At 45.2% G+C, this 23,799-nt stretch overlaps 2 protein-coding genes and 2 non-coding genes across 4 annotated transcripts; all 4 read left to right on the top strand.

The window, feature by feature from the left end:
* Positions 1–248: 248 nt before the first annotated feature.
* LOC142817360 (glutamate receptor ionotropic, kainate 2-like) lies at positions 249–9,389 on the top strand. Its single transcript, XM_075894389.1, has 2 exons — positions 249–357; positions 9,202–9,389. Exons 1-2 carry the CDS (start codon positions 259–261, stop codon positions 9,358–9,360), a joined length of 258 nt encoding a protein of 85 aa, XP_075750504.1. The 5' UTR covers positions 249–258; the 3' UTR covers positions 9,361–9,389.
* Positions 703–775, top strand: TRNAT-CGU (transfer RNA threonine (anticodon CGU)). The gene has a single exon. It is a non-coding gene; the product is annotated as a tRNA-Thr (tRNA).
* TRNAT-CGU (transfer RNA threonine (anticodon CGU)) lies at positions 1,158–1,230 on the top strand. Its single transcript has one exon. It is a non-coding gene; the product is annotated as a tRNA-Thr (tRNA).
* An 882-nt stretch (positions 9,390–10,271) lies between the features above and the next one.
* On the top strand, positions 10,272–22,763 carry LOC142817359 (glutamate receptor ionotropic, kainate 2-like). The gene is made up of 4 exons (XM_075894388.1): positions 10,272–11,023; positions 12,162–12,360; positions 19,544–19,758; positions 22,254–22,763. The coding sequence occupies exons 1-4, from the start codon at positions 10,995–10,997 to the stop codon at positions 22,390–22,392; spliced, it is 582 nt and encodes a 193-aa protein (XP_075750503.1). The 5' UTR covers positions 10,272–10,994; the 3' UTR covers positions 22,393–22,763.
* The last annotated feature ends 1,036 nt before the right edge of the window (positions 22,764–23,799 follow it).

The raw sequence follows: 23,799 nt of genomic DNA, 5'->3' as shown, positions 1-23,799 counted from the left end.
ACCCTTGCCTATGGCATGGTGAAGCATGACGAACTGAAGGCCAGAATGCGCCATCCCCTCCTACTTCAGAAGGTGAAAGTTAGGGGTGCTTGAAGTATCTTTTTTTTTTCGTTTTCAAATCGTGCGTACAAACTAACTTTAACCTAAAGTGCCGCCCTAGGAAGATTGCAAAAAAAGTGTATTTTTGTGATGGCATTTCTTGCCTAATCTTCGTACTTTTCATGTTTCCGTGTTTATTCTCAGGTTGGAACGTGGAGTATGTCATCGGGGCTAAACATTACTCGAGCAGAAAAGATGTTTGAGGACGAAATACTCAGCGTATTGAAGAACAAGACTCTGAGAATAACGACGATATTGGTGAGCCCGTCGATCACTATTAGAACCTGGTGAAAGTTGTTTCGCCTAGATTAGTTATCGGTTTAGTAGATGGTGGTAAAGCTGCATTTCGTGGGATCGCATATATATATATATATATATATATATATGAGATATAACAGACAGTAATGCCAAGGAATGTACAGGGGTATAAGAGGGACAATTAATCAGCTGCCCGCTCATAATAAGTTCACGTGCTACGTGACGCCAAACATGCGCATAAGAGTGTTTTCACACTCGTCGTTTTGGCTTATAGATGGCGCTGACTGTCACTCCTACTTCTAAATTCACATATAAACCCAAAAAAGTGGATGGGGGGAGGGGCCCGCTGTGATAGCTCAGTGGTTAGAGCATCGAACGCGTAATTCGAAGGTCGTAGGTTCGATTCCTGCTCACAGTTGGTAATTTTTTCATCCACTTTTCTTTCTTTTTATTTACATTCCATTGGTTTTAATAACTTCCCCTGTACATTCCTTGGCATTACTGTCTGTTATATCTCATTATTATTGTGTTAAAACACGGAAAAACGAGCCCTTAGGTATATACTTCTTCCCTTATTTCATTGAACGAGGGTCTCGTACTGGCAGACTTGGTGTGTTTATGTTGTATAAGAGGGACAATTAATCAGCTGCCCGCTCATAATAAGTTCACGTGCTACGTGGACGCCAAACATGCGCATAAGAGTGTTTTCACACTCGTCGTTTGGCTTATAGATGGCGCTGACTGTCACTCCTACTTCTAAATTCACAGATAAACCCAAAAAAGTGGATGGGGGGAGGGCCGCTGTGATAGCTCAGTGGTTAGAGCATCGAACGCGTAATTCGAAGGTCGTAGGTTCGATTCCTGCTCACAGTTGGTAAGTTTTTCATCCACTTTTCTTTCTTCTTATTTACATTCCATTGGTTTTAATAACTTCCCCTGTACATTCCTTGGCATTACTGTCTGTTATATCTCATTAATATTGTGTTAAAACACGGAAAAACGAGCCCTTAGGTATATACTTCTTTCCCTTATATATATATATATATATATATATATATATATATATATATATATATATATAGAGCGAGAGAGAGAGAGAGAGAGAAGAGAGTTCTGCCTTTTTGAATGTGAAAGGTAAAATTGGCCGTAGGATGCAAGTGTGAAAGACTGTGCACCCAAAACAAAAGTACAAAATGAGAGATTTCAACCAATTCGGCAAAACGGGTATCTGCATGTTAGATACTGTCAGAAGCAGGCAAAATAAATTACATGAAAAGTGTTATTAGGCTGCTAGAGAGAGAAAGAGATAAATAAGGGGAAAGATGGTAAGATAATCAAAATCAAACATCTGGTTTGCTGCCCCCCATTTTTTTGAAGGTGAAACATAGAGGGAAAAACAGCGGAAAGAAAAATCAGTGGGAAAAAGACGGGCTTCAATATAACACGTTAAATCAATCACTTCAGACCCGTAAAGCAGACCAATATAAAAATAGTGTTCAAATGAGCCAGTCACTTGTTGTAATGTAAAAAAATTCATGCAGTTTCGCATATTTACCAATTTGGTTTGCATTTACGGCAGCTCCGAGCAAACTTCGCAATCAACGAAAACCTAGTAGCTAGTTTAAACGTGTTTAGTATGTGTCAGCCGAATGTGCGCAAGTATAAATACTTGCGTAGTTGTTGCTCCTTCTTGTGCATAACTCTATACGATCATTAAAGGCTACATGCTAGATCATTTCAATACGAAATTATTAAGTATGCTACACAGTAATAGGGGCTCTTAGCGTATACATATGTTGTCTGACGTTAATGTGATATCGAATACCGTCTTGAATCAGCGCTTGCGCATGTGTTTATGAAACGTATACTGGCTTTCACGGAACGTGAAACTAATCACCAGGTATTTTTCACGTCCACTACCATGCATGGATTTTGAATTCGCCTTCGTTCACGGCTACTTCCTCGCTTGTTCAATGGCTAAGGCAATCGACTGCTGACCCGTAGGCCGCAATATAGAATCCCGGCAGCGGGGGTCGTATTATCGATGGAGGTGAAAAAGCTTGAAGTGGATGTGCTTAGATTTCATCATCATCATCATCATCAGCCTGACTACGTCCACTGCAGGACAAAGGCCTCTCCCATGTTCCGCCAGTTAACCCGGTCCTGTGCTTGCTGCTGCCAATTTATACCCGCAAACTTCTTTAATCTCATCTGCCCACCTAACCTTCTGTCTCCCCCTAACCCGCTTCCCTTCTCTGGGAATCCAGTCAGTTTACCCTTAATGACCAGCGGTTATCCTGTCTACGCGCTACATGCCCTGCCCATGTCCATTTCCCACATGCTTAGATTTACGTGCACGTTAAGGAACTCCATGAGGTCGAAATTGCCGCATCCCTCCTCTACGCCTTTAATTATTATAATAACGCTAAACCACAACAATTATTATAAACTTGAGTGATCTACAAAATGGAAGCCCCTAAACTTCAGTGACATAAAGCCTATAAAAAAGTCGGATAGGTTGTGCCACCTAAAGCGGGGAAAAGAAAAATCAGGCAAGCACCAAATTATTTTTGTAGAAACGTGTTCCAGCAGCGTAGTTTTAGAATGAGTGTCCTTTCGTAATCAAGAGGAAAAAAAAACGTGTCCATGACTATGGTTCCACAAGTGTCCGCGAGATTTTTTCGTACCACCAGTAGGTAACACGACATTCCAATGCCCCTATGAATAGCCTGGGATACAGGTACATGGTAAAAACGTGCAATGTTATTTTTCCGCAATGGTGATTGCGGGTTATAAAAAAAAACGTAGTTTGAATAGAGTTATAAAGGGCTTTTAGCTTGTATGTATACTTCTTAAGGTTACCGCGTTATCAGACACCAGAACTAAAATGCGCATGCACGAGCCTCTACAAGACGTGAAACTTTTTTAGACCGTATACTACTCTCCCGAAAGGTTTTACGTTTCTGGTCTTATCTCAATAAGTCACCTTCGTTCGTGGCTAAGCATGGTTTGTAAGGGATTCTTAGGAGAGATAAGATAAAAGTAAGCCCCGTAACTGTCTGCATCGTAGTGCGACACCGCAAGAGTGACTCACGAAGGATGGCGGTAAGGAGTATATAAAATGGATATGGATAGAGATAGGGTCAGAAACAGAGAGACCCACATACAGAAGAAAGAAGATAGGAAACATGGACACGGTCGTAGGAGTCCGAGGACAGGGCACCACTCAGCGAGAGCTTCACGGCGTCAGGAGTTGGCGGAGGACAGGCCGGTCGGCCGTAGCTGCGCTGTCATCTGAGATCGAGAGGCGCAACAGGTTGGCACGGCATCTAACGAGCGAGTCCAAGCCCGGTTTCCGCCTTGCGGAAATTCAAGCCGCAAAATCTAGTGCGAATTGTTATCAGCTTGCTTCACCCACCTTGAATCTGGAGGACATGGAATGCCGGAAACATGAACGTAAGAGACCTAAAGCCCCCCCGAAATGCTGAATAGGTGGCGCCATCTAAGGTGGTCAAGCAAAAACAGGAGAGCACAAAATTAATTTTGATTGACTGATTGATATGTGGGGTTTAACGTCCCAAAACCACTATATGATTATGAGAGACGCCGTAGTGGAGGGCTCCGGAAATCTAGACCACCTGGGGTTCTTCAACGTGCACCCAAATCTGAGCACACAGGTTTACAACATTTCCGCCTCTATCGGAAATGCAGCCGCCGCAGCCGGGATTCGAGCCCACGCCCTGCGGGTCAGCAGCCGAGTACCTAAGCAACTAGACCACTGAGGCGGGGCACAAAATTATTCTTGCAGAAATGTCATGCATCCCATTTCTTGAATAAATGCTTTGTAGTGGGACAATGACGTAGAATTTTTTTTTACTAATGATTCCTTCATAACATTTTGGACAACGATGTGTTTCAGCTCGCTTTGGGAGTGTGTTTACTTCGTATGTTTTTGGATCTAACCCCCCCTGCTGTAATGCCCGATGGGGCGATGCAGGTATACAATAAATAAATAAATAAATAAAACACTAGGTGCTAACAAATGTGCCCATTTCATCACGTGGTGGTCAATACCATCGTCCGGTAATGCAGTGTTTTTATAGAACAGCATAAGCTAAACAGTAAAAACATCTATTATTCTGTCTCAGTTATGATTCAATTTTAACTAAATCAAATATAATGTGAGACGACATCAGGCATAAGCAGGAGCGATCGTTGTATTTTCAACACAGATGCGTGAGCCAGCAACCAAACACGCGGCGAGAGACTACGGCGATGATGATCACGATGATTTGTATACGCAGGTGATGAACTACAAGGTCAGCACTCACACCTTTTCCTCCAACACGAAAGCGGTCAGCAAGACGCCCATTTAGTAAGGGTACGAGCGTCGGATATAAGGCTTCAGTCAAGACGCATGAAAAATCTCGGTCCCGTGACGACGGCGATCACAGGCCGAAGTAACCAGATTGACGCGATAATTCATGGCCGATCTTCGTTCAAGCGCGGTGTAAGGACCCAAGTATGTGTAAATGATTTTTTCACAGAGGCCGGGTGTGCGAACAGGTGTCCAGAGGAGCATTTCGTCGCCTGGGTAGAAGGACACAACTTGACGTGTCAACTTGACGTGTCCCATTACAATGAACTTTTTGCTGGGCCTGAATACTAGGTGTTTGCGCGGGCGATTGTGCGGCAGTGGTTGACATGGGCAGTGAACTCTTCCGGAAGGAATGCAGATGAAACAGAGGGCGTGGCCAAGAAGCTGCTGTCTAGAACAAAAGATGGTGGACGGCCATCGAGTAAGTACTAGAAAAAACGGGCTGTAACTTGTAGTGCGTTGAATGGCAGTGTTGTAGGCGAACGTGACGAAAGGTATTATTGTGGTCGGATTAGATATACATGGAGGTCACGTTTGACAAAGTTCTATGAAAACGCTCAGTGAGACCATTTGTCTGCGGGTAATATGCGGAAGTGGCCTTATGGATGATGACAGAGGCCTGTAGGACTTCAAAAAGCACATTAGAAAGAAATGTCCTGCCACGGTCACTCAGAAGAACACGAGAGGCGCCGTGGCGCAAGATAATAGCACGCAGAACAACGTCGGCCAGTACGGAAGGCAGCGCCAGAAAAAGAGCTGTCGTCTCAGCATAGCGAGTAAGATGGTGTACGGCAGGAACAATCCAACGGTGACCGGCGGGGGTAAGCGTAAGGGGTCCGTATAAGTCTATACCGACGAAACTCGAAGGGAGCGAATAGGCACTGGAGAGGTTGTAGAGGACCCACGGGAGGAGATTTCGGACGTTTTCGATGCTGACATGGCGAACAGTAGGTGGCGTACTTGGCAACATTAGTGGAGAGGCCAGGCCAGATGCAGGTAGTTTTAATGTGGCCGTAGGTTTCATGAAAACCTAAGTGGCCAGCCGTCGTGTCGTCATGACACGCTTCTAAAGCTTGGAGTCGAAGTGAGCCAGGTATGACACGGACCCTTCGGCTACCGAGAGGATGGTATATGAACTGAAGTAGTGCCCCATCATGAAGTTTGAAACACGCGAGTTGTCGTCGTAAGCGGCTGTTGGGAGCACGGGGAAAGCCGGTGATCCGATCGATGATTGTACAGCAGTGTGTGTCTGCACGTTCGAGCGAAGTGAGGTCTGCGGACTGAAGGAGGTCATACGGTGCAGTGAAATCGATAGGACTAAGAGTGGTCATCTGTGTGGTGGGCTTAGGAAAGTGCAACACAGCGGCCTCCTTGTCGGATCCGGTTCGATGTCAAGCTTTCTGACAACGTGACGTAACATTTTGATGCTGCGGCTCGTAAACTTCATAGTATTTAGCTGGAGACCACGTTTGGCTAGGCATGTGAGAACCTCGTATAGATGTTCTAAGTGTTGCGAGAAGATTGATGAAAAGATGATGATGTGGTTCAGGTAACAAAGACAGGTCTTCCATTTTAGGCCCCGAAGCAAAATGTCGATCATTCACTCAAATGTGGCTGGGGCAATGCAGAGCCCAAAAGGCATCTTATTAAATTCGAAGAGGGCAGCAGGAGTACAGCAAACGCCGTCTTCACTTTATCAGACTCATTCATCAGGATCTAGCAATAGCCAGATCATAGGTCCAGGCTTGATAAGTATTCTGCAACCTGTAAGGTGTTTGGGGCATTGTCAATCCGAGGAATGGGATATACATCTTTCCGGGGTCATTTTGTTTAGTGCCCTGTAATGAACGCAAACTCGCACTGGTCCGTCCTTTTTTTTAACTAGGATAACAGAAGACCAAGGCTTGCTGAAGGCCTGATATCTTTGCGTGCGAGCATGTCATTGACTTGCTCCTCAATAACCTTGGTTTATACGTGGGGTTTAACGTCTGAAAACCACCATATGATAATAAGAGACGCCGTAGTGCAGGGCTCCGGAAATTTCGACCACCTGGGGTTCTTTAACGTGCACTGAAATCTGAGCACACGGGCCTACAACATTTCCGCCTCCATCAAAAATGCAGCCGCCGCCGCCGGGATTCGATTCTGTGACCTGCGGGTCAGCAGCCGAGTACCTTAGCCACTAGACCACCGCGGAGGGGCTCCTCGATAACCTTGCGTTCTGAATGCGACCCACGGTAGGGGTGTCGGCAAATGATACGAGATCTGTCTGTGGCGATTCGATGAGAAGCGCCGTAGTTTGACCCCAGCCATCCGAACAAACGTCAAAACAAGCCTGGTGTTTTGTGAAAAGAGCCAATAAGTCATTAGTTTTCGTTGAAGGGAAATGTGGACTAAAGGTAGCTTCAAGAGCATTAGATAAGCCTCCTGGTGGCGTACACTTGGCGACTGACGACGGAGATGCTTTTATTTTCCAACGAAATTGTTGGGGGTCCTTCAGGCGAAAAGCTGCAAAGTACAACTTGAATGTGGCCTGAAGGCCCTCACATGGCAGCAGTAACACTAAGACCAACATAAATACAGATGTTTAGCATATATGCAAATACACCATTTCAATTGAAACTAGAAACTTGCAACATGTTGAATAACACTAGTGAATTCCCACGAACACATGGTACTTAAAAATAACATAGAAATGTAATACATATGTGAGAAGAGATGTGACAGTACATTGTGATACATAGGAAACAATAGTATTTACAACACTAAGAAAAGCACTGTTATAAAAATGACCACGATGCACAAAATATGATACTTTGTATATTGAAACACTGAGCGCGAAGTAGATAATGTAACAGTAATTGCGAAAATGTATCAACGATGTCTTTTATATGTTCAATCCGATTTACAAAAGTATTGTCTAATTTGTTTGCGAGTCAAAGTATTCGGAGTAAATGTTTTCCCTTGCACTTTGTTTAACAACGAAGGTAAGCTATGTCGTAGTGACTGCACAAGATAATTGTGCGTCTGAATGGTACTAACCACCTATCTTGGCTACGAGTGCGCGAGTCACTTTTTTTGTATTCGAGTCGTGACGTATGTTTTTGGAAGGATTTGATATTTTCGGAACCGAAACAAAATGAATATAAAAGTCGGTATTCCTAAAGATTTGTTGCACGTATTATATTATATTTTGAAAAAAGTTGAGCGCTAGGATGAAAATAGGGTACATTGGCTATTTGTCGAAGCGCGCGTTTTTGAAGCTGAAGAAGAGTACGAATATTAGCTTTCGTGGTGGTGGCCCAAACAAGCGCACAATAGTGAAGATGTGATTCAAACAAGGCGTAATATATTTGCAACTTCACCTTCTCAGGAAAAAAATGCCGACAGCGCGACAGCGCACCAGCGGCAGATGACAGCGATTTTGATATTAGTTCAACGTGATCAGTCCAATTCATGTGTTCTGAAAAACGTAACGCCTAACACTTTGTATTTCCTCAAAAGTTCAGTAGGAGCACCGTCTAAGAATAATTGGTGATTGAAACAATATTGGCTGCCTCTCGCCCTGAACAATATGGCTTTCAATTTTGAGCTGTTAATTGTTAGAGCATTACTACGAGACCACGCCGACAGATTAGAAAGAATATTGCGAGATTTCTGCGACAGATCATCAAGTTCATAACCAGAGACAAACAAACTTGTATCGTCAGTGTACAGCACAATGGATGCATCACCAACAATTTCAGCAATGTCATTTACATAGACATTAAATAAGGTCGGTCCCAATACGCTACCCTGCGGTACTCCCGATTTAATTTCGCCATATGAAGAGCAAAAGTTTTCAATAGCAACGCACTGAGTCCGCCGGAGAGATATGATCGAGACAACAAGTTTGCCACGCCCCGAATACCCACAGCTGTCAAGCTTGATACAGATGATACAGTGACGACATACACAGGTGCTATGTCAATAAGGCTGGCAACAGTGGACCCCTCTCGCAGTTGTTGCGGCTGTGTCATCAAGTTTTAGGCGGTGAAACTGGCATGACCCTGCGAAAACTGCACTAAACAACAGGCGATGACGATTCCTCGCAGAATGCAGTGATGATCAGGGTCAACCACTGCACCCCCGTCAATGGTACCGCTCGACCTAATGGTGAGGATGCGTCCTTGGGCCGCGGTACATTACAAAATGTGCAGCTGCGACAAGGTGCGGCGATGCAGTTTTTCATCACTATTTAGTGGTTTGCACAAACGAGAAGGTATACGTTTACGTACGTGCATAAAAGTTTACGCATGGGGAGCTAAAACTTTGCAAAAACATGCGTTCCTGTATTCCCGTGGCATGGTAACGTGAAAATGCATAGACACAAGCTAAAAGCCTCTTGAAGCAGAAAAAATGCAGGCGATATCGCCCAAACTTCAGAGTTAAGCTCTCGCGTATGCCTTACACGATCATTACTGCAGAATGCACCGTACGTCATGCTCAAGAAATCCGCGCACAAGCTCGAGGGAAACGACCGCTTCGAGGGTTACTGCGTGGATTTGCTCCGTGAAATATCCGCAACGCTGGGCTTCCGCTTACCGGCTCAAGCTCGTCAGAGATGGCGCCTACAGAACCCGTGACTCACAGGGCAGGTGGAACGGCTTAATGCGCGAACCTTGTGGACATGGTAAGTTTTGATTGAGGAAATTCACTGCGTACGCCAGCAAATGGGTGTAACGGTAGACAGCTTTTAGGACAACTGTGGTATTTGCTTGTGCAGATTGCAATTATAACACTTTCGCGTGCTTCTTAAGCAGCCCACGAGTATTTCAAAAAGTTTGGTTGCGTTTCTGGTTCACAACATACAGTCGTTATGCACTATTTTGTGCTTTAAAATCTTTGTAGTCTTCAGAATACATGGTATTTTAAACATAAAACTATCGTTTAGCTTCTGCTGCTCTTAATACCAACAATAACTTTTAACAGACTAGCAGCCACGTTAGGCTATCGTGCTTCTCTATAAAAAAAAACATCACCATACTGTAGACTTGGTTCACATACATAGACAGCTTTCACCTGCTTGTGTCGTATGCGTAAAAGCTCACTATGGCTAATGTGGCATGCATCACACGTATTCGCCCTCGCTCTTTGTTCACCGCATTTACACGCCAGCCTAACGAAAAAAGAACGCACCCAGTTGTCTAACTCAGGCTAAGGGTCAAGCAGCCGCAGTGCTTAATAGTTGATAATATTAATAGGACTTAAGTTATCATTTTAAGTTATAGACACTAAAGTCCTAACCACTTTCATTTCGTAGGAATAAATTTAGACGCGTGCTGTCATGTTGTATTCATTGTTAACAGAACGCCGTGTTCCAAAGCTTTGTTTTACTTGACCGTATGATTAGGGATGACGTTACCGAGGACAAGTGGGTAATAAGTGAAATGACACCATCTCGTCGAATAAAAGAGAGGCTTGTAAGGCCTCAGGTGGCTTGATTTAGACTGTTTAGCTAAGCTTAGTGAAGGTATTGAGGCATTACAACCACAAGTGTTTCAGGGCAAATATTGGCTACTCTTCATTTGCAAATACTCCGCACCATTCACTTTACAGTTTTATTTGATTGTGCCAACCACAGAAAATTTTTTTGAAGTCAATGGTAGTGCCATATGTTTTTCAGTATTCAAGCGTACTTATAACCCACCTCATCTCTAGAAAATGCTCTTTATTTCGATCGGCTCAACTGTTCGACGATTCCTACGTCTTCGCTTCAGGAGGCAGACCTGGCGATTGGTGACCCTGACCATCACCTCAGAGCGCGAGCAATTTGTCGACTTCACTATGCCTTTCATGACGTTGGGAGTCAGCATACTCTACAAGAAGACCGACTACAAGCGTTCCCTTCTATTCTTCCTGTCTCCGCTATCGGGGGATGTGTGGCTTTGTGTCGCCGGGGCGTGCGTCGCAGTGAGTGTAATTCTGTGCTGCGTCGCTCGTGCTCAGAGCACAGTGTGCCGCAGAAATAGTGCCGTATCGCGACGTTATGGATGCTGCTGCTGCGGAAACAGTTTAGCGCGCAGTGATGGAGATTGGTACAGTGAATCGGACAGTGGCCGTGCCAGGCTCGACATCATGAAGAGTCAGGAAGCAGTCGGTTCCTCCGACCTACAACAAGAGACATTATATTCTGACAGCCGGAGAAATAGTACTCTGCCAATGGTGCAAAGTGACTTCACTCTCCCTAACAGTTTGTTGGTTCATAGTTAGCGCCATCATGAGGCAGGGATGTGGTTTATTTCCTAGGTAAGTTGAAAATTCTTTCTAGCTCTACCTTTTGTGTTTCGCATATTAAAGAGAAAAATTCAACTAAGCAAATGTCGGCTTTTCGACTTTATGCTGATAAAAGAGATTGTTCAAAAACAAGAACTAGCGCTTAAGAGATTGCTTCATTCTGTTGTGTGAGATTATGACTGCGCTGAATAATTAAAATAACACAATTTTTTTAAAGTGCGCATAGCTTTCCAGAATTATTAACTACGAAGTTCTATGTTACACCTTAAGCCTTAAAAAAATAACGTTGCGATGAACAGGTATCGAAACTCGGCTGACAGATTGAGGAGATATGTGGCTAATAGCCTTAATGAATTGTTCTCGCTCGGAAAAACGTCCTCCAGTCCCGCTTGTGAGAACTGGTAATTCTTGTGAATCACCTTGGACTTTTGCCATCTCGATTGAAGTAATCCATGTCACGTGTTCGAAGTACTATCGACGAGATGACGCTGCCCCATGATAGACAGCAACAAAGTATTTAACAGTGGCATGAATCCAACATAAATATTCAAAAACAAAACAGCGAGACATACTTTTACAATTATGATGTTTCGCAGTAGTGTGTTGTGGCCTGGTGAATTTTTTATAGCAAAAATTGCAAAAAAGTACTTATTTGGTGTTTCCATTGTTTAGAGAGTAACAATTTTCTGTGCATATCTCGACTGTTGGTTGCCTATTTTTACATGTTTTTTAATGCAACTTTAAAGATAGTTTTGCAATGTTCGCATTACTTAAATTTGGCTCGTTTTGCATAGCTTCCTTTATTATTTATTTTCGGTTACCCTCTGGGCACATAAAGGCATTTCAGAGGGGGTGAGTAATACAACAAAAATGCAGTAAAAGTAGAACATAAAAATACAAGTCAGTGAGATTACATGTTTAAAAACAAAAAGTTATTTAGGGCGCATAACATAATCTGTCAGTGCAGTTTTGAATGATTACCTATTTCTGTCAGAAATCGGACATCATGCATCTACATACCATATACAAAACATATAGGGTAGCACACTTCCTATAGGATGGCATTGTGTCGACAAAGTTACACCCTGTGGCCTGCTTGAGCACCGTTATTTGTTCAAGATAATTTTACATACCACGCCATAATGTGCAGGGCAGCTTCAACACGAATTATTGCTGCAACTTGGTGGATCTTCTCTTTCGGGCTGGTTTCCTCTTACACGGCTAACCTGGCAGCTTTCCTGACTAAAGAGAGGCTGCTGTCACCCATCGAGAGTGCCGAAGACTTGGCGAAGCAGTCCGCCGTGCGCTACGGATGCGTCCGCTCAGGATCGACTCACGCCTTGTTCAAGGTATGGCACCATCTATCGGCGACGAATATTATGATCGGCTTCTGATAAATGCGTGCAGTATTGCTTCTAAAGGCACTGTGCACCAAACATAAAGCAAGTGGTCTCGTTAAAATAATATATTTCGTATTAAACAGCATTGTTATCACAATATCAATAATTATCCGATTGTCGTGCTGTTAGTGAAGTCATAATTCTCCGAAAACTGAATTCACTTTTTTGATGGGGTTACGTCCTAAAAACTACAATACAATTAGCAGAGACGCCGCAGTAGAAGGCTCCGAAAATTTTGACCACATGAGCACATGAGATTCTTTAACGTGCGCGCAACTCTAAGTACACGAGCTGCAAGCGTTTTTTGAGTCTATCGAAAATGAAGCCACCGCAGCGGGAATCAAACCTTTCGAAGCTGGGGCACATTTCATATCAAAGCGGATGTCTAATTCGGTGATGGCATCGCATGGTACCACGTGTGTCCTGTAAAAACCATTGATATGTTCGGAAAAGACAAAGGCGTGAGTACTACGTACGTTCAGGAAAAGACAGATGAAAGTCACCTGCGGTCACGTAGCCCTAAAGAAAGTTCCAAAGAAAGAAGCTTTTGTGCTGATATATGTGTGAGCTAATTATTTTTATACAGTCAAATTCTGCTTAGACACAACTTTTAAAACAAAGGCTTAAAAACATGTGTGGCTGAACTTTATCAACGAGACCTAATTACGTATCAGGTGCTTTAAAATTCATCGCTGCATAAAAACACCTCGCATGGTGAACTTTACGCAAACCTGAAAGGTCTAAATAATAGTTTTGGCTTTTGGGGCCAAATGTTAGGGTAACGTTTGAAGTAGGGGTACGGCAGTTTAGGTGGGGCTCTCCCACGTTGGGGACAGTCAGGCAAGCCCGACCATCACATCGTGGGCCCCTCTGGACAGCCCACAGTGGTCCCCGACATTGGGGCTCTTCCTAGCGGATAACCACTTTTCTTCATTCGATTGGCCCGTGCCCCACAACGCCAGAGCATATGGTCTACGCTAGCGAATTCGTTGCAGTACCTGCAAGAGCTCTTAGGATAAATGTCGGATTAAATTTTTGGACAATAAAGGCGAGCTGACATACCAACCAACGTACAGTAGCCCGAGAGTCAAAGCCTGCGGTTGATTTACCTTATTAATGGGAAGATGAAAGTTTCTCCTGCCAAGATAAAAGTGATAGGTAATTTCATTATAAGTGGTCGGTTGATCTCTGTTCTCCACAACTGCGGGCCGGCAGAGGAGTTCTCCGAGGTCACGGAAAGCGAGACCTCCCGCCTTCGAGTGGGCTAGCTCGCTCAGGTTTGTGGGGACTCCCCTGATGGATCCCATATAAGCGGGCAACGAGCTGCGCTTCTTTCTGCGTTGCCTTCGATATTGACTGTGCCAGCGTCTTGTAGCACTGTACATGCGATTCTCATGGGCCACATAGAGCAAAAGGTGTCGTTGAGGTGAGGCTATGATTGCAGTGGTTCATAAGAAAAAGTCTACACTTTCATATAATAGAATAAATCAAATTTTAGTATGTATCCTTGCAGCTGGCGGGCTCTTACTTGATCCAAACGTATTTCGGATATCATATTGCAACGAGCGAGTTCACGTAAAAGCACTTGTTATAATGAAGAAGCGTTAGCCGCAACAAGCTGGTACAGGCAGGAACCCGGCAAGCACGAGCCACACGGACGTCAATGTCTTCTTTCACGGTGGCACAGATCTGGTGCCACTATTGCTCCGGTACAATTACTCCTCGCGCAGAAAAGAGCCAACCTGGCGATCTAAGGAAATGACACGACAGGGGGTCATAGCACGGTTTGAGGCGTGATACGAGAACCATTTCACGCCCACGGCAGCGTTGGTTCGAAGGTGGGTCGATGGGCTCAACTTCATAGTTGACGGGAGATGTTTGTCGCAGCACACGGTGGGGGCCATCGTATTTCGACGAAAGATTTGGGGAAAGACCGGGAGGTGTAGACGGGACCCAGAGCCAAACCAACATTCCTGGGTTATAGTGGGCACTAGATGCACAGGCATCGTGGCGAGTTTTCTGGCCCCGCTGGTCTTGCGCGGTAAACGAGCTAGCGAGTTGACGACACTCTTCGGCATAAGCAGCTGCTTCAGAAACGGGCGCCGCTTCTGAAGCGTCAGGTCTGTACTGGAGAATGGTGTTCATGGAGCATGATATTTGACGTCCGTACAGAAGGAAAAAAGGAGAGAAGCCGGTGGTTGTTTGTGGTGCAGAGTTGTACGCGTACGTTACAAAAGGGAGACTTGGTCCTAATTAGTGTGGTCGTCAGACGCGTCCATGGCAAGCATATCTCCAAGGGTGCGATTGAAGCGTTCTGTTATGCCATTGGTTTGAGGATGGTATGCCGATGTTTTCCGATTGACAGTGTGGCATTTCTTGAGCAGCTCGTTGACGGCGTTCGAAAAAACACGCGTCCACGGTCACTCAGTAATTCACGAGGTGCACCGTGCCTCGAAATCAGATGGTGAAGAAGAAAGGATGCAACGTGTTTCGCAGTGATAGCAGGCAGTGCAGATGTTTCAGCGTAGCGTGTCAAATAATCAACGGCGACGATAATCCACTAGTTGCCTCTAGGAGTGTTGAGTAGATGACCATAAATATTAATTCCAACGCGGTCGAATGGTCTCGCTGGACAGGTTAAGGGTTGCAAAGGGCCATTAGTGCTGTGAGAAGGTGTCTTGCAGCGTTGACACGTAGCACATGACCGAACGTACTGGCGAACGTGCCGATACATGCCGTGCCAGTAGTATCTTAGACGAAGGCGAGAGTAGGTCTTAAATACTCCAGCGTGGCCACACTGGGGGTCATCGTGAAAGGCAGCGCAGATGTCCGAGTGTAAATGACGGGGAATGACAAGGAGCAACCTACGCCATCCGTCTTGTAATTGCGGTGATACAAAAAGCCTTCACGGACAGCAAAGTGTCTTGCTTGACGAGAGAGCGACCGTGAAGTCGATTATACCGAACTGTGAGAGAGGAAGTCGAGCAGAGAATTGATACAGGGATCCTTGCGCAGCTCGGCTGACGTGTCGGAGATGCTCAGCGATGACGAGTCGCAGATTGCAGTTGGTAAGCAGGCAAAATCAGGAGACAGCGGAGAACGAGATAGGGAATCGGCGTCTAAATGTGTGAGTCCTGAGCGATAAACAACACGGATGTCGTATTCCTGAAGGCGTAAAGCCCAACGAGTGAGACGGCCAGTAGGGTCTTTCATGGACGTTAGCCAGCATAAGGCATGATTTTCGGTGACAACATCAAACAGGCGTCCGTAAAGGTAAGTGCGAAATTTTCCTATAGCCCAAATATAGCCAAGCACTCCATTTCCGTGACGGAATAGTTGGACTCTGCCTTCGTTAGGGTACGGCTGGCATAGGCGACAACGCACTCTTCGCAGCCATCCTTGCGTTGAGCGAGAATGGCACCGAGGCCGACACCGCTAGCATCCGTGTGAACTTCAGTAGATGCATTGGAATCGAAGTGGCGGAGAACTGGTGGAGACTTGAGTAGCCGGCGCAGCGTCGTGAATGCGACATCGCAATGGGAATTCCAGCCCGAGAGGTCCGCGCAACTGGAAAAAGCTGAGTTAGGGGGGCGATTATAGAAGCAAAATTGCGGATGAAACGCCGAAAAATACGAGCACAAGCCTACGAAGCTACAGAGCTCCTTTAGGGTAGTAGGCTTGGGGTACTCAGCAAACGGCACGCAGTTTGGCAGGGTCCGGCGATATTCCTTCTTTAGAGACGACGTGGCCGCGAATTGCGAGTTTGCGGGCGCCAAAATGACCTTTTTTGAAGTTCAGTTGCAACCCGGCTGCGGTAAGGTACTGGGGAACTTGTTCCAGACAGGAAATATGAGCTTGAAAATTTGCAGAGAAGACAACTATGTCATCTAAATAGCAAAGACAGATGTGTCATTTAAGTCCCCTGGAGGACACTGTCCATCATCCTTTCAAAAGTCGTCGGCGCATTGCAAAGACCGAAGGCATTACATTAAATTCATATAAGCCATCAGGGGTCACAAACGCCGTTTTTGGACGGTCCCCTTTGAGCCATTGTCACTTGCTAATATCCAGAGCGCAGATCCAGTGAAGAGAAAAACTCTGCACCTTGAAGGCAATCCAGGGCGTCATCAATGCGTGGCACGGGATAAACATCCTTGCGTGTGATTTCGTTTTAGTTTGCCGATAGTCTACGCAAAACCTAACGGAGCCATCTTTTTTTCGCACGAGGACCATGGGCCAAAGCCCAAGGACTGTGTGAGTGTTGAATGACACCACGTTGGAGCATCTCGTTGACTTGTTTAGTGATGACGTCTCGCTCAGCCTGCGAGACGCGGTAGGGGCGCTGACAAAGTGGATTATGATGACCAGTGTCGATATGGTGAGCGACCATTGACGTGCGTCCCCAAGGGAGGTTGTCCGTGGTCAAAGGAGACGCGGAAACGATCTAGTAGTTGAATAAGTTTGATTGCGCTGGTCTTGCGTAAGCCCGGGGTCCCACGCTTCGTGACAGAACGTCTTTGTCAGATAGTGAGGGTGCGGTGGCAGCCGTGACAGCATCCACGGACATCGACGTCGTATCGCAAGGGGCATTGAAAGGAAAGATGGCATCATAAGCGTCAATATGCCAAATACATTCGCCATGTATTAAGGTAGTGGGACAAGGGAACAGATTGCACACGTGCACGGCACTGGAATCATCGGCAAGTGTTATGACGGCAAACAGGACGACAAGGTTCCGGCGACGAGCCCATTCTTGCGACCGTATAAAAAGGGCAGTTGAATCAGGGACGGTGTTGCGTAAAATAGACACTGTGGCGACTGAAAAAGCAGATATGACGACGGCAGAGGCGACGGTCACTTTTTTAGATGAGCAAGAGAGATCTATGAATGTCGTGCTGAACGGAAACAAAACGAGTTGTGCATGGGCGCAGTCGACAACCGCATGATTAGCGGAAAGAAAGTTCCACCCAGGGTGATTTTATCAGAGGCATGCAAAAGGACGACAAATTCCAACGATTTACAGCACCCCCTGAATCAGAACACGAGCAGTGCATGTGGCAGAAGGCTGGACGTGCTGCGAACTCGCTGTGCGTAAGGAAATATAAACCAGTGGAGTCGTCACTTTGTTCAGTTTGCGGCATAATCCTTCACTCAGTACACAAATAGCGGCACCTGTGTTGACAAGAGCAGTTGTGGTGAAAACGTCCATCAACACGGCAATCTCTTTAGGGGGCGAAAGTTGAGGCCTTGGAGCTTCTGTCGGTGGCACAGTTCTTGCCTCGGGAACTGCGACTGTTATTTTTCCACCTGGGCATGGTTGGAACGGCGAAGCATGGGAGAAGGAGACCGAAGACGGGGTGAAGGAGATCGACGTGGGCTGAAGTCTGGTCGACGTGAGCGGGGGTCAGGTGCATCAGGTGTAACATGTGATTCTGGTTGCCGATGAACCTTGCCGGAATGTGGAGCCTCATTAAAATAGAATCTACGGCGACGACAGTAGCGTGCAACATGCCCTGGAATACCGCTGTTGTAGCAGACGGGAAGGTTATCCGGAGTGCGCCAAGAGTTAACAGGTGCTCAAGGTGGCGAGAAGAGTTGATTCACCGGATAAACTGAAACAGGTGACCTGTAGTAGTTGGTTGCTGGACTGTACGAAGGGAGCGGTGGTTGGGCAGGAGGTCGGCGGACGGCTTCTGCATAAGTCAGTGGTGCAGTACCTGATATTGGGAACGTGGGCGAAAGGACAGCCTCGGCAACTTGCGTCTCAATAGCACGGCGAAGTGAGTGGTCCAGCGCTGTGGGGGTCTCGTTGATGGTGGCCACAAGAAAGAGCTGGCGAGCAACTTCTTCGCGGATGTACTGTTGAATTTCGGGCATCAATACGGTGTAGTTGGGGCGACTTCTTTTGCACTCGAAAGCAGAAATATCTGCTGTTTTGCGTATAAGTGCGACGAGTAGAAATTCGCTGCTTGCACAGCTCATTAAAACTTTGACAGAACCTAATCATTGCCGTGACGGTTTGGGGTTCTTTGGCCACAAGCATATGAAAAGCGTCGTCATCAATGCTTTTTTCTATATGCTTTATTCTATCAGCCTCCGTTATCCTCGCATCCACTCGTCCTACAGAGGCCTATCACAACCTCAATGTAGCTCGTGAAGCTCTCACCGTTTCGTTTGAAATTGTCCCCGCAGGCCAAGTTCAGCACGAAGCTTGCGCATAGCTGGAAGACCGAAAAACGAGGTCACGGTCTCTTTTAAAACCGACCAGGTGGGGACTTCGGCTTGGTGGTTGGTGAACCATAGGTTGGCCAAATCTGTCAGATAGGAAGATGACGTGAGTCAGCCTCGCTGGGTCATCCCGCTTGTTAATCGCGCTAGCACGCTCGTACTCTGGCAGCCAGTCCTCGATATCGTGATCTTCAGTGCCGTTGTAGACTGGTGGGTCACGCAGACGAAGTACACCAGGGCACATGACAGGCGGCGGACGTGGAAGCGGTTTGTGGGGGATCGACACGCTTGGTCATAGCGGAATCAGATGGTAGCTTACGGCTGCGCAGCTCCAGGATGTTACCCAGCACGTTTAGCTGGTAAAGGCAGGGAACCCGGCAAGCACGAGCCACGCGGACGTCAACGTCTTCTTTCACGGTGGCACAGTTCTGGCGCCGCTATGCTCCAGTACAATATGTATTCTGTACAATCCCTTAGCTTCCACCATTGCCTCACTATATATTTGTTTATTTATTGCTATATCACAACATTCGAGCTGGATGAACAACTTCGACTTGGCTGGGGACCTTATTCCGTTGTGCCCTTCGAAAAACCTGATGTCACTAAGAGCTAGCGCCATGAAAACGCACTCTTCTAGTGTTTTCGTTTATTACTATTTCTTGTCGGGAGTGTCACTTCGTTGTGTAATCTCTACTTGTCACAATATTGAGAAGGGTGAACATATCGGCATTGATAAAAACAAGGACAACGAACCAAGCTCGCCCTTTAGGGTGAAACTTCGCTTGTGGTGCGCTTTGAGACTGTCCAAGTTTATTTAAAAAAAGTCATAAAGCAATCGTACCCTGCTCATGCATCACCGAAATAAGTAATTTTCATTTAAATTATCGGAATAACTGGTTCACAGGAGTGGAAGCACGAGACGTACGAGATGATGTGGCACGCCATGAAAGAGGACCTAGTATCTTCAATCGCCATGGGCATTGGGCGTGTGGAACGTGGTGGCTACGCCTTCCTCATGGATTCTACGAGCATTGAGTACGTGGTACGAAGACGGTGCCAGCTCAAGCAGATCGGGGGGTCTTCTAGATTACAAGGGTTATGGCATCGCAATGCCGCATGGTGAGCATTAACTTGTACAACGTGTCTCATTTTCATATTGATCATAATAATTGTCATTTTGCTATCATGAGGCTGACTCCACTCACCCCAGTAGGACAGGTGCCTCTTTCTGGCTGTCGTTTTGACCAATTAATCGACGCCGTGTTTGCTAAGGCCTCGTTATTCCTGTAGACTACCGGTAATGTCCTTTGCCTAACTAACTTTCTGCGTCCTCTTTGAGCGCCTGACTCGCGCTGCATGCCCCTCTCATGCTCATTTCGTCGTGTTATTGATTCTGATGGTAATAATGAAACATTTATTTCCTCGCTCCACTCTGCCCCTTTTTTGTCTATAAATGTTACACCTATCATATTTCTTGCATTGGCTCGCTACATCGTTCATAATTGTGTGACACATTACTCATAAACAATCATGTCATTAGAAGCTCCATGTAATAACCATGTAATTGAGGTGATGTCAGCGTGTCTTTTTGTGGATAGTTTTTCATCTATGAAACTGCAACCTTATATTCGCAGGACGTTTTTATTTTATTTATTTATTTATTAATACTGTCAGCCCTCACTGGAGGGTCATAACAGGGAGGGAGTACAATAGTAAGTACAAACAGAAAACCAAAACAACTGGCAGTCAAAACGTAATGCGCACAAGAAACCAAAATTTGCACTAGTTCAATTCAAAATGATACGTAATTACTAAGATCTATGTTTCATGATACTTCCTCTTCTGACAATAATTAAAGAATTTCAAATTCACGTCTCTTTCACGCAATTTTAATAAAGTTTAGTGCACAAAGAGGCCAAAACTCTTACAGGTGACGCATTTATTGAGTGTTTAGTCAATTAAATTATTGTACTAACATTCATCAAAGTTATATATGCAGGTAAATATGCTCTGCCTATAGTTTTTTGACATTGTCCTTTGTTTTATCTAGAATGTCTTATTTGCCATTGAGCGCGTAATGGAAAAATTTAAAGCTGTGTTTGTCTTTGAGGGCGATTTTTTAAGGTCGTGTTGTATTTTTGTCTATAAGCAGGTCTGGTCGTACTTAACATATAGTGAGTAATGCAATATTTTGCCATTTACCCCATGTTACATGTTGCCGGCACACAGTTTGTGTCAAAACGATGCTGGGTTCATGTCTGTAAAGCAAAAATGAACGGGTAATTCCGACGTCGCAGCAAGTAGCATAACACGAAAGCAAAACCTGTTGTTCCCGAAGTAGTTAAATGCTTACTGTACGTTGATATGAGCTAGCTTGCTCAATGTCTGTTGTTTTTTGGTATTTATATCGCAGTTCAACGTAGATCAACGCACGTGTGCGCTTGGTTGCACATCTCTGTGCCGACAACCTAACAGCATGATCAAAGAATGAAGAGGGCTATGTGGTAACTGTAGCAGTTACCGCTGAAAGCGCAAGCAGAGAAAGAGGTGCGAAAGCCAGAAGAGCGTTGCTGAGTGGACTCACATCTTGGGGCTGCCATCCCGTGGCATTTTCGAGTGAAATGCAACGCGCGTTGATTGTATCTTCTAGCCTGGCAGCGATCTTTCTCAGGGTGAACGTTAAGTACAAAGCAAAGCGTTATATTGGCGGGGTTGTTGCCAGTGTGAATTATGAACAATGCGAATTCAACATGGGGACACAAGAAGAGACCCTGACAAGAAGAGACTGTACAGCACTTGTCAGTGTTTTTCCTTGTGTAACCATGTTGAATTTATGCTGTTAGTACTTCGTACTGCTAAACCAACTAACCCAAAGCTTCACTTAATCAAGTTTTAGCCAGGTAAGTCAGGTGTGCATTGTACAGCTATCATTCGTATGGATAGATCGTATGAGGCAAGTAGAGGCTTGGGCTAACGTCGCCAACTCGTGGTGGGCCACGAGGTTGACAAAATTGCGCTTCTATCATTGTAAAGTCATCGAATGAAACGGAAGCATAAGAACAATGCCCTCCAGGAACTAATAGCAGAGGTCCCGGTCACTATGCATTGCTTAATTTTGCTGCTTGCAGATAGTGACATCATCCTGCCCACCCAGATCACTGCGACATGAAAGGGTACGATATAAAAGAGGGGTGGTAACGCCATCAGAGTATGCGACCACAAAACGATGTATACGTGTCTCCGCGAATGAAGACTTTCACTTTTAGGATACACACATCTCCACTTGCTGTGAAGACAAGGCAAAAGACAATTTTTTTTTCTCTTGGACGTAAACTGCAGAGTGTGCCGTAACCATGAGACTATTCATAAACGTTTTATTGGTTTTCAATAGAAAGTGCTATTTAGAGATGTTCTGCAGCGAAAAGTAAAAAAAGACTAAATTTCATTCCGTGAACATTGCGCCCCACGATGCGACGACGAAAACCACTCTCATTTGATGTGCTCATTTTTCTACGCCATTTCCTGGACGGAAATACGTCACTGCAGTTTTCGTGGGTTACGGCATAAAACTTTATTTTTAACAGACCATGTCATATAATGGTTTATTTGTGCAGGATCTCCGTACCGCAACAACCTGTCGTCACCATTGCTACGGCTGCAGGAGCGCGGCACCCAGCAAAAATTCAAGGATCACTGGTGGAAAGTACGGGATCCGCTCAAAGGATGTCCTACTGCCGAAGCCGGCAAATCTAAGACTGATGCAGCTAGCGAGCTGGGCCTGCGAACAGTCGGCGGCGTGTTCGTCATTCTCCTTGCTGGTCTTGGTCTGGCCTGCCTCATCGCTTTCGCCGAGTTGTTCTGTAAAGCGAGATTAGGACGCAGTTGAAGGGGTGCCTGAGCCTTTTACATCTCAGCGCATGAAGTGGACTATTTAGCTTGTGTTCATTTTCAACAATGACCGGCGCAACGAAGTTCATGCGGGATACACAAAAAAAATTGCTATTGATCCTTGCGTGGAATTTTGTGTTCGACATGAGACGGTTTGAAACCTTGCTGGCTGTATAGTGTACGGAGAGAGAGAGAGGGGAATAAAATATGCGTGGAAATGCTCAAAGCTCCTGCAAGATTGTGTAGTTTTTTTCTGTTTGAGCACTGATCTTTAGCCCAATAAAGTGCATTTTCATTAGGACTACCAATATTTTGCAGTATAGCTGCCCATCTCGTCCATGTCACCGGTAGTGCGTTTTGTGAAAATTGATCACACGTGGCTGTGTCAACGATTAAAGGAATACTCAACACCGGCATCATTATTTACGTCCCCCTTTGAATTTTGTAATGGTTCCTTGTTTTCAAAATTTAAACATTTATGATTTCTTAAGAACATCTTTATGAGGGTTTATTATTTCAGTAACGAAGCAAGTAGCCCTCACCAAACTATCAACTGTTTACAGCTTTAAAAGAGCATGTTCTATCGGCAGCCATATAATCAACAAAACGGACTGTCTGGTTGAGATTTTCGTTTAAAAAAACGTTCTTATTTAGCCTTTTTAGGCCATCTTTGCTCTTGTACAACATTAACGCCACTAAGGCCTTTGTGGTATATTTCAAGAAAAGCACAGAAAGTTGGCTCCTTTTTTGTAAACACAATGGTGAAGAAGCATGATTAATATTCATTTATTTCCAGACCATCCACATGATACAAACTTGCTCAGACGCCGCTGTTTATGAACTGCGATGAACAGTTCTTCCAACAGGAATGTATATTGACCATTGTCACCATTCACAAATGTGCTGGGATATCATGCGCCTTTCTTGGTTTTACGAAAGCGTATATACGAACACATTGCTTCTTGATGGTTTTGCGGCAAGCACCACAAAACTTATGTACAAAAGTATCATCCACCCACTTCCTATATAATCACTACAGCTCCACTTTCTCCTCACTCCTTCAACGCAATTCATTTATTTCTGCTTGCTTTTTGCATGCTGCATTATATTGTGTACCTTTAGACAAAACCACGCTGCATCGAGTACCTGCAACAGACTACAGGTTTTCCCACTCACTTTATTCCAAGTGCCAGCTTCAATAATGCGCACGTCATTGAAATAATCTGAGCGCCAAGCCAATTAATCCATGTGCCAAACATTTATTCCAAGCGC

The sequence above is a fragment of the Rhipicephalus microplus genome, chromosome 5 (assembly GCF_043290135.1).
Source record: "Rhipicephalus microplus isolate Deutch F79 chromosome 5, USDA_Rmic, whole genome shotgun sequence".
In the NCBI taxonomy this organism is placed as follows: Eukaryota; Metazoa; Arthropoda; class Arachnida; order Ixodida; family Ixodidae; genus Rhipicephalus; species Rhipicephalus microplus.
Note: the sequence above shows the minus strand (reverse complement) of the source record. Positions and strands in the feature narration are given on the sequence as shown.

What these genes read in the sequence shown, in the direction of transcription:
- LOC142817360 (XM_075894389.1), top strand. Translation starts at nt 259, where the DNA reads ATGTCATCGGGGCTAAACATTACTCGAGCAGAAAAGATGTTTGAGGAC. An exon ending in TGAGAATAACGACGATATTG is followed by an intron (nt 358 to 9,201) that starts GTGAGCCCGTCG and finishes TCATTACTGCAG; the next exon opens with AATGCACCGTACGTCATGCT.
- LOC142817359 (XM_075894388.1), top strand. Translation starts at nt 10,995, where the DNA reads ATGAGGCAGGGATGTGGTTTATTTCCTAG. An exon ending in GGATGTGGTTTATTTCCTAG is followed by an intron (nt 11,024 to 12,161) that starts GTAAGTTGAAAA and finishes CATAATGTGCAG; the next exon opens with GGCAGCTTCAACACGAATTA. An exon ending in CGACTCACGCCTTGTTCAAG is followed by an intron (nt 12,361 to 19,543) that starts GTATGGCACCAT and finishes ACTGGTTCACAG; the next exon opens with GAGTGGAAGCACGAGACGTA.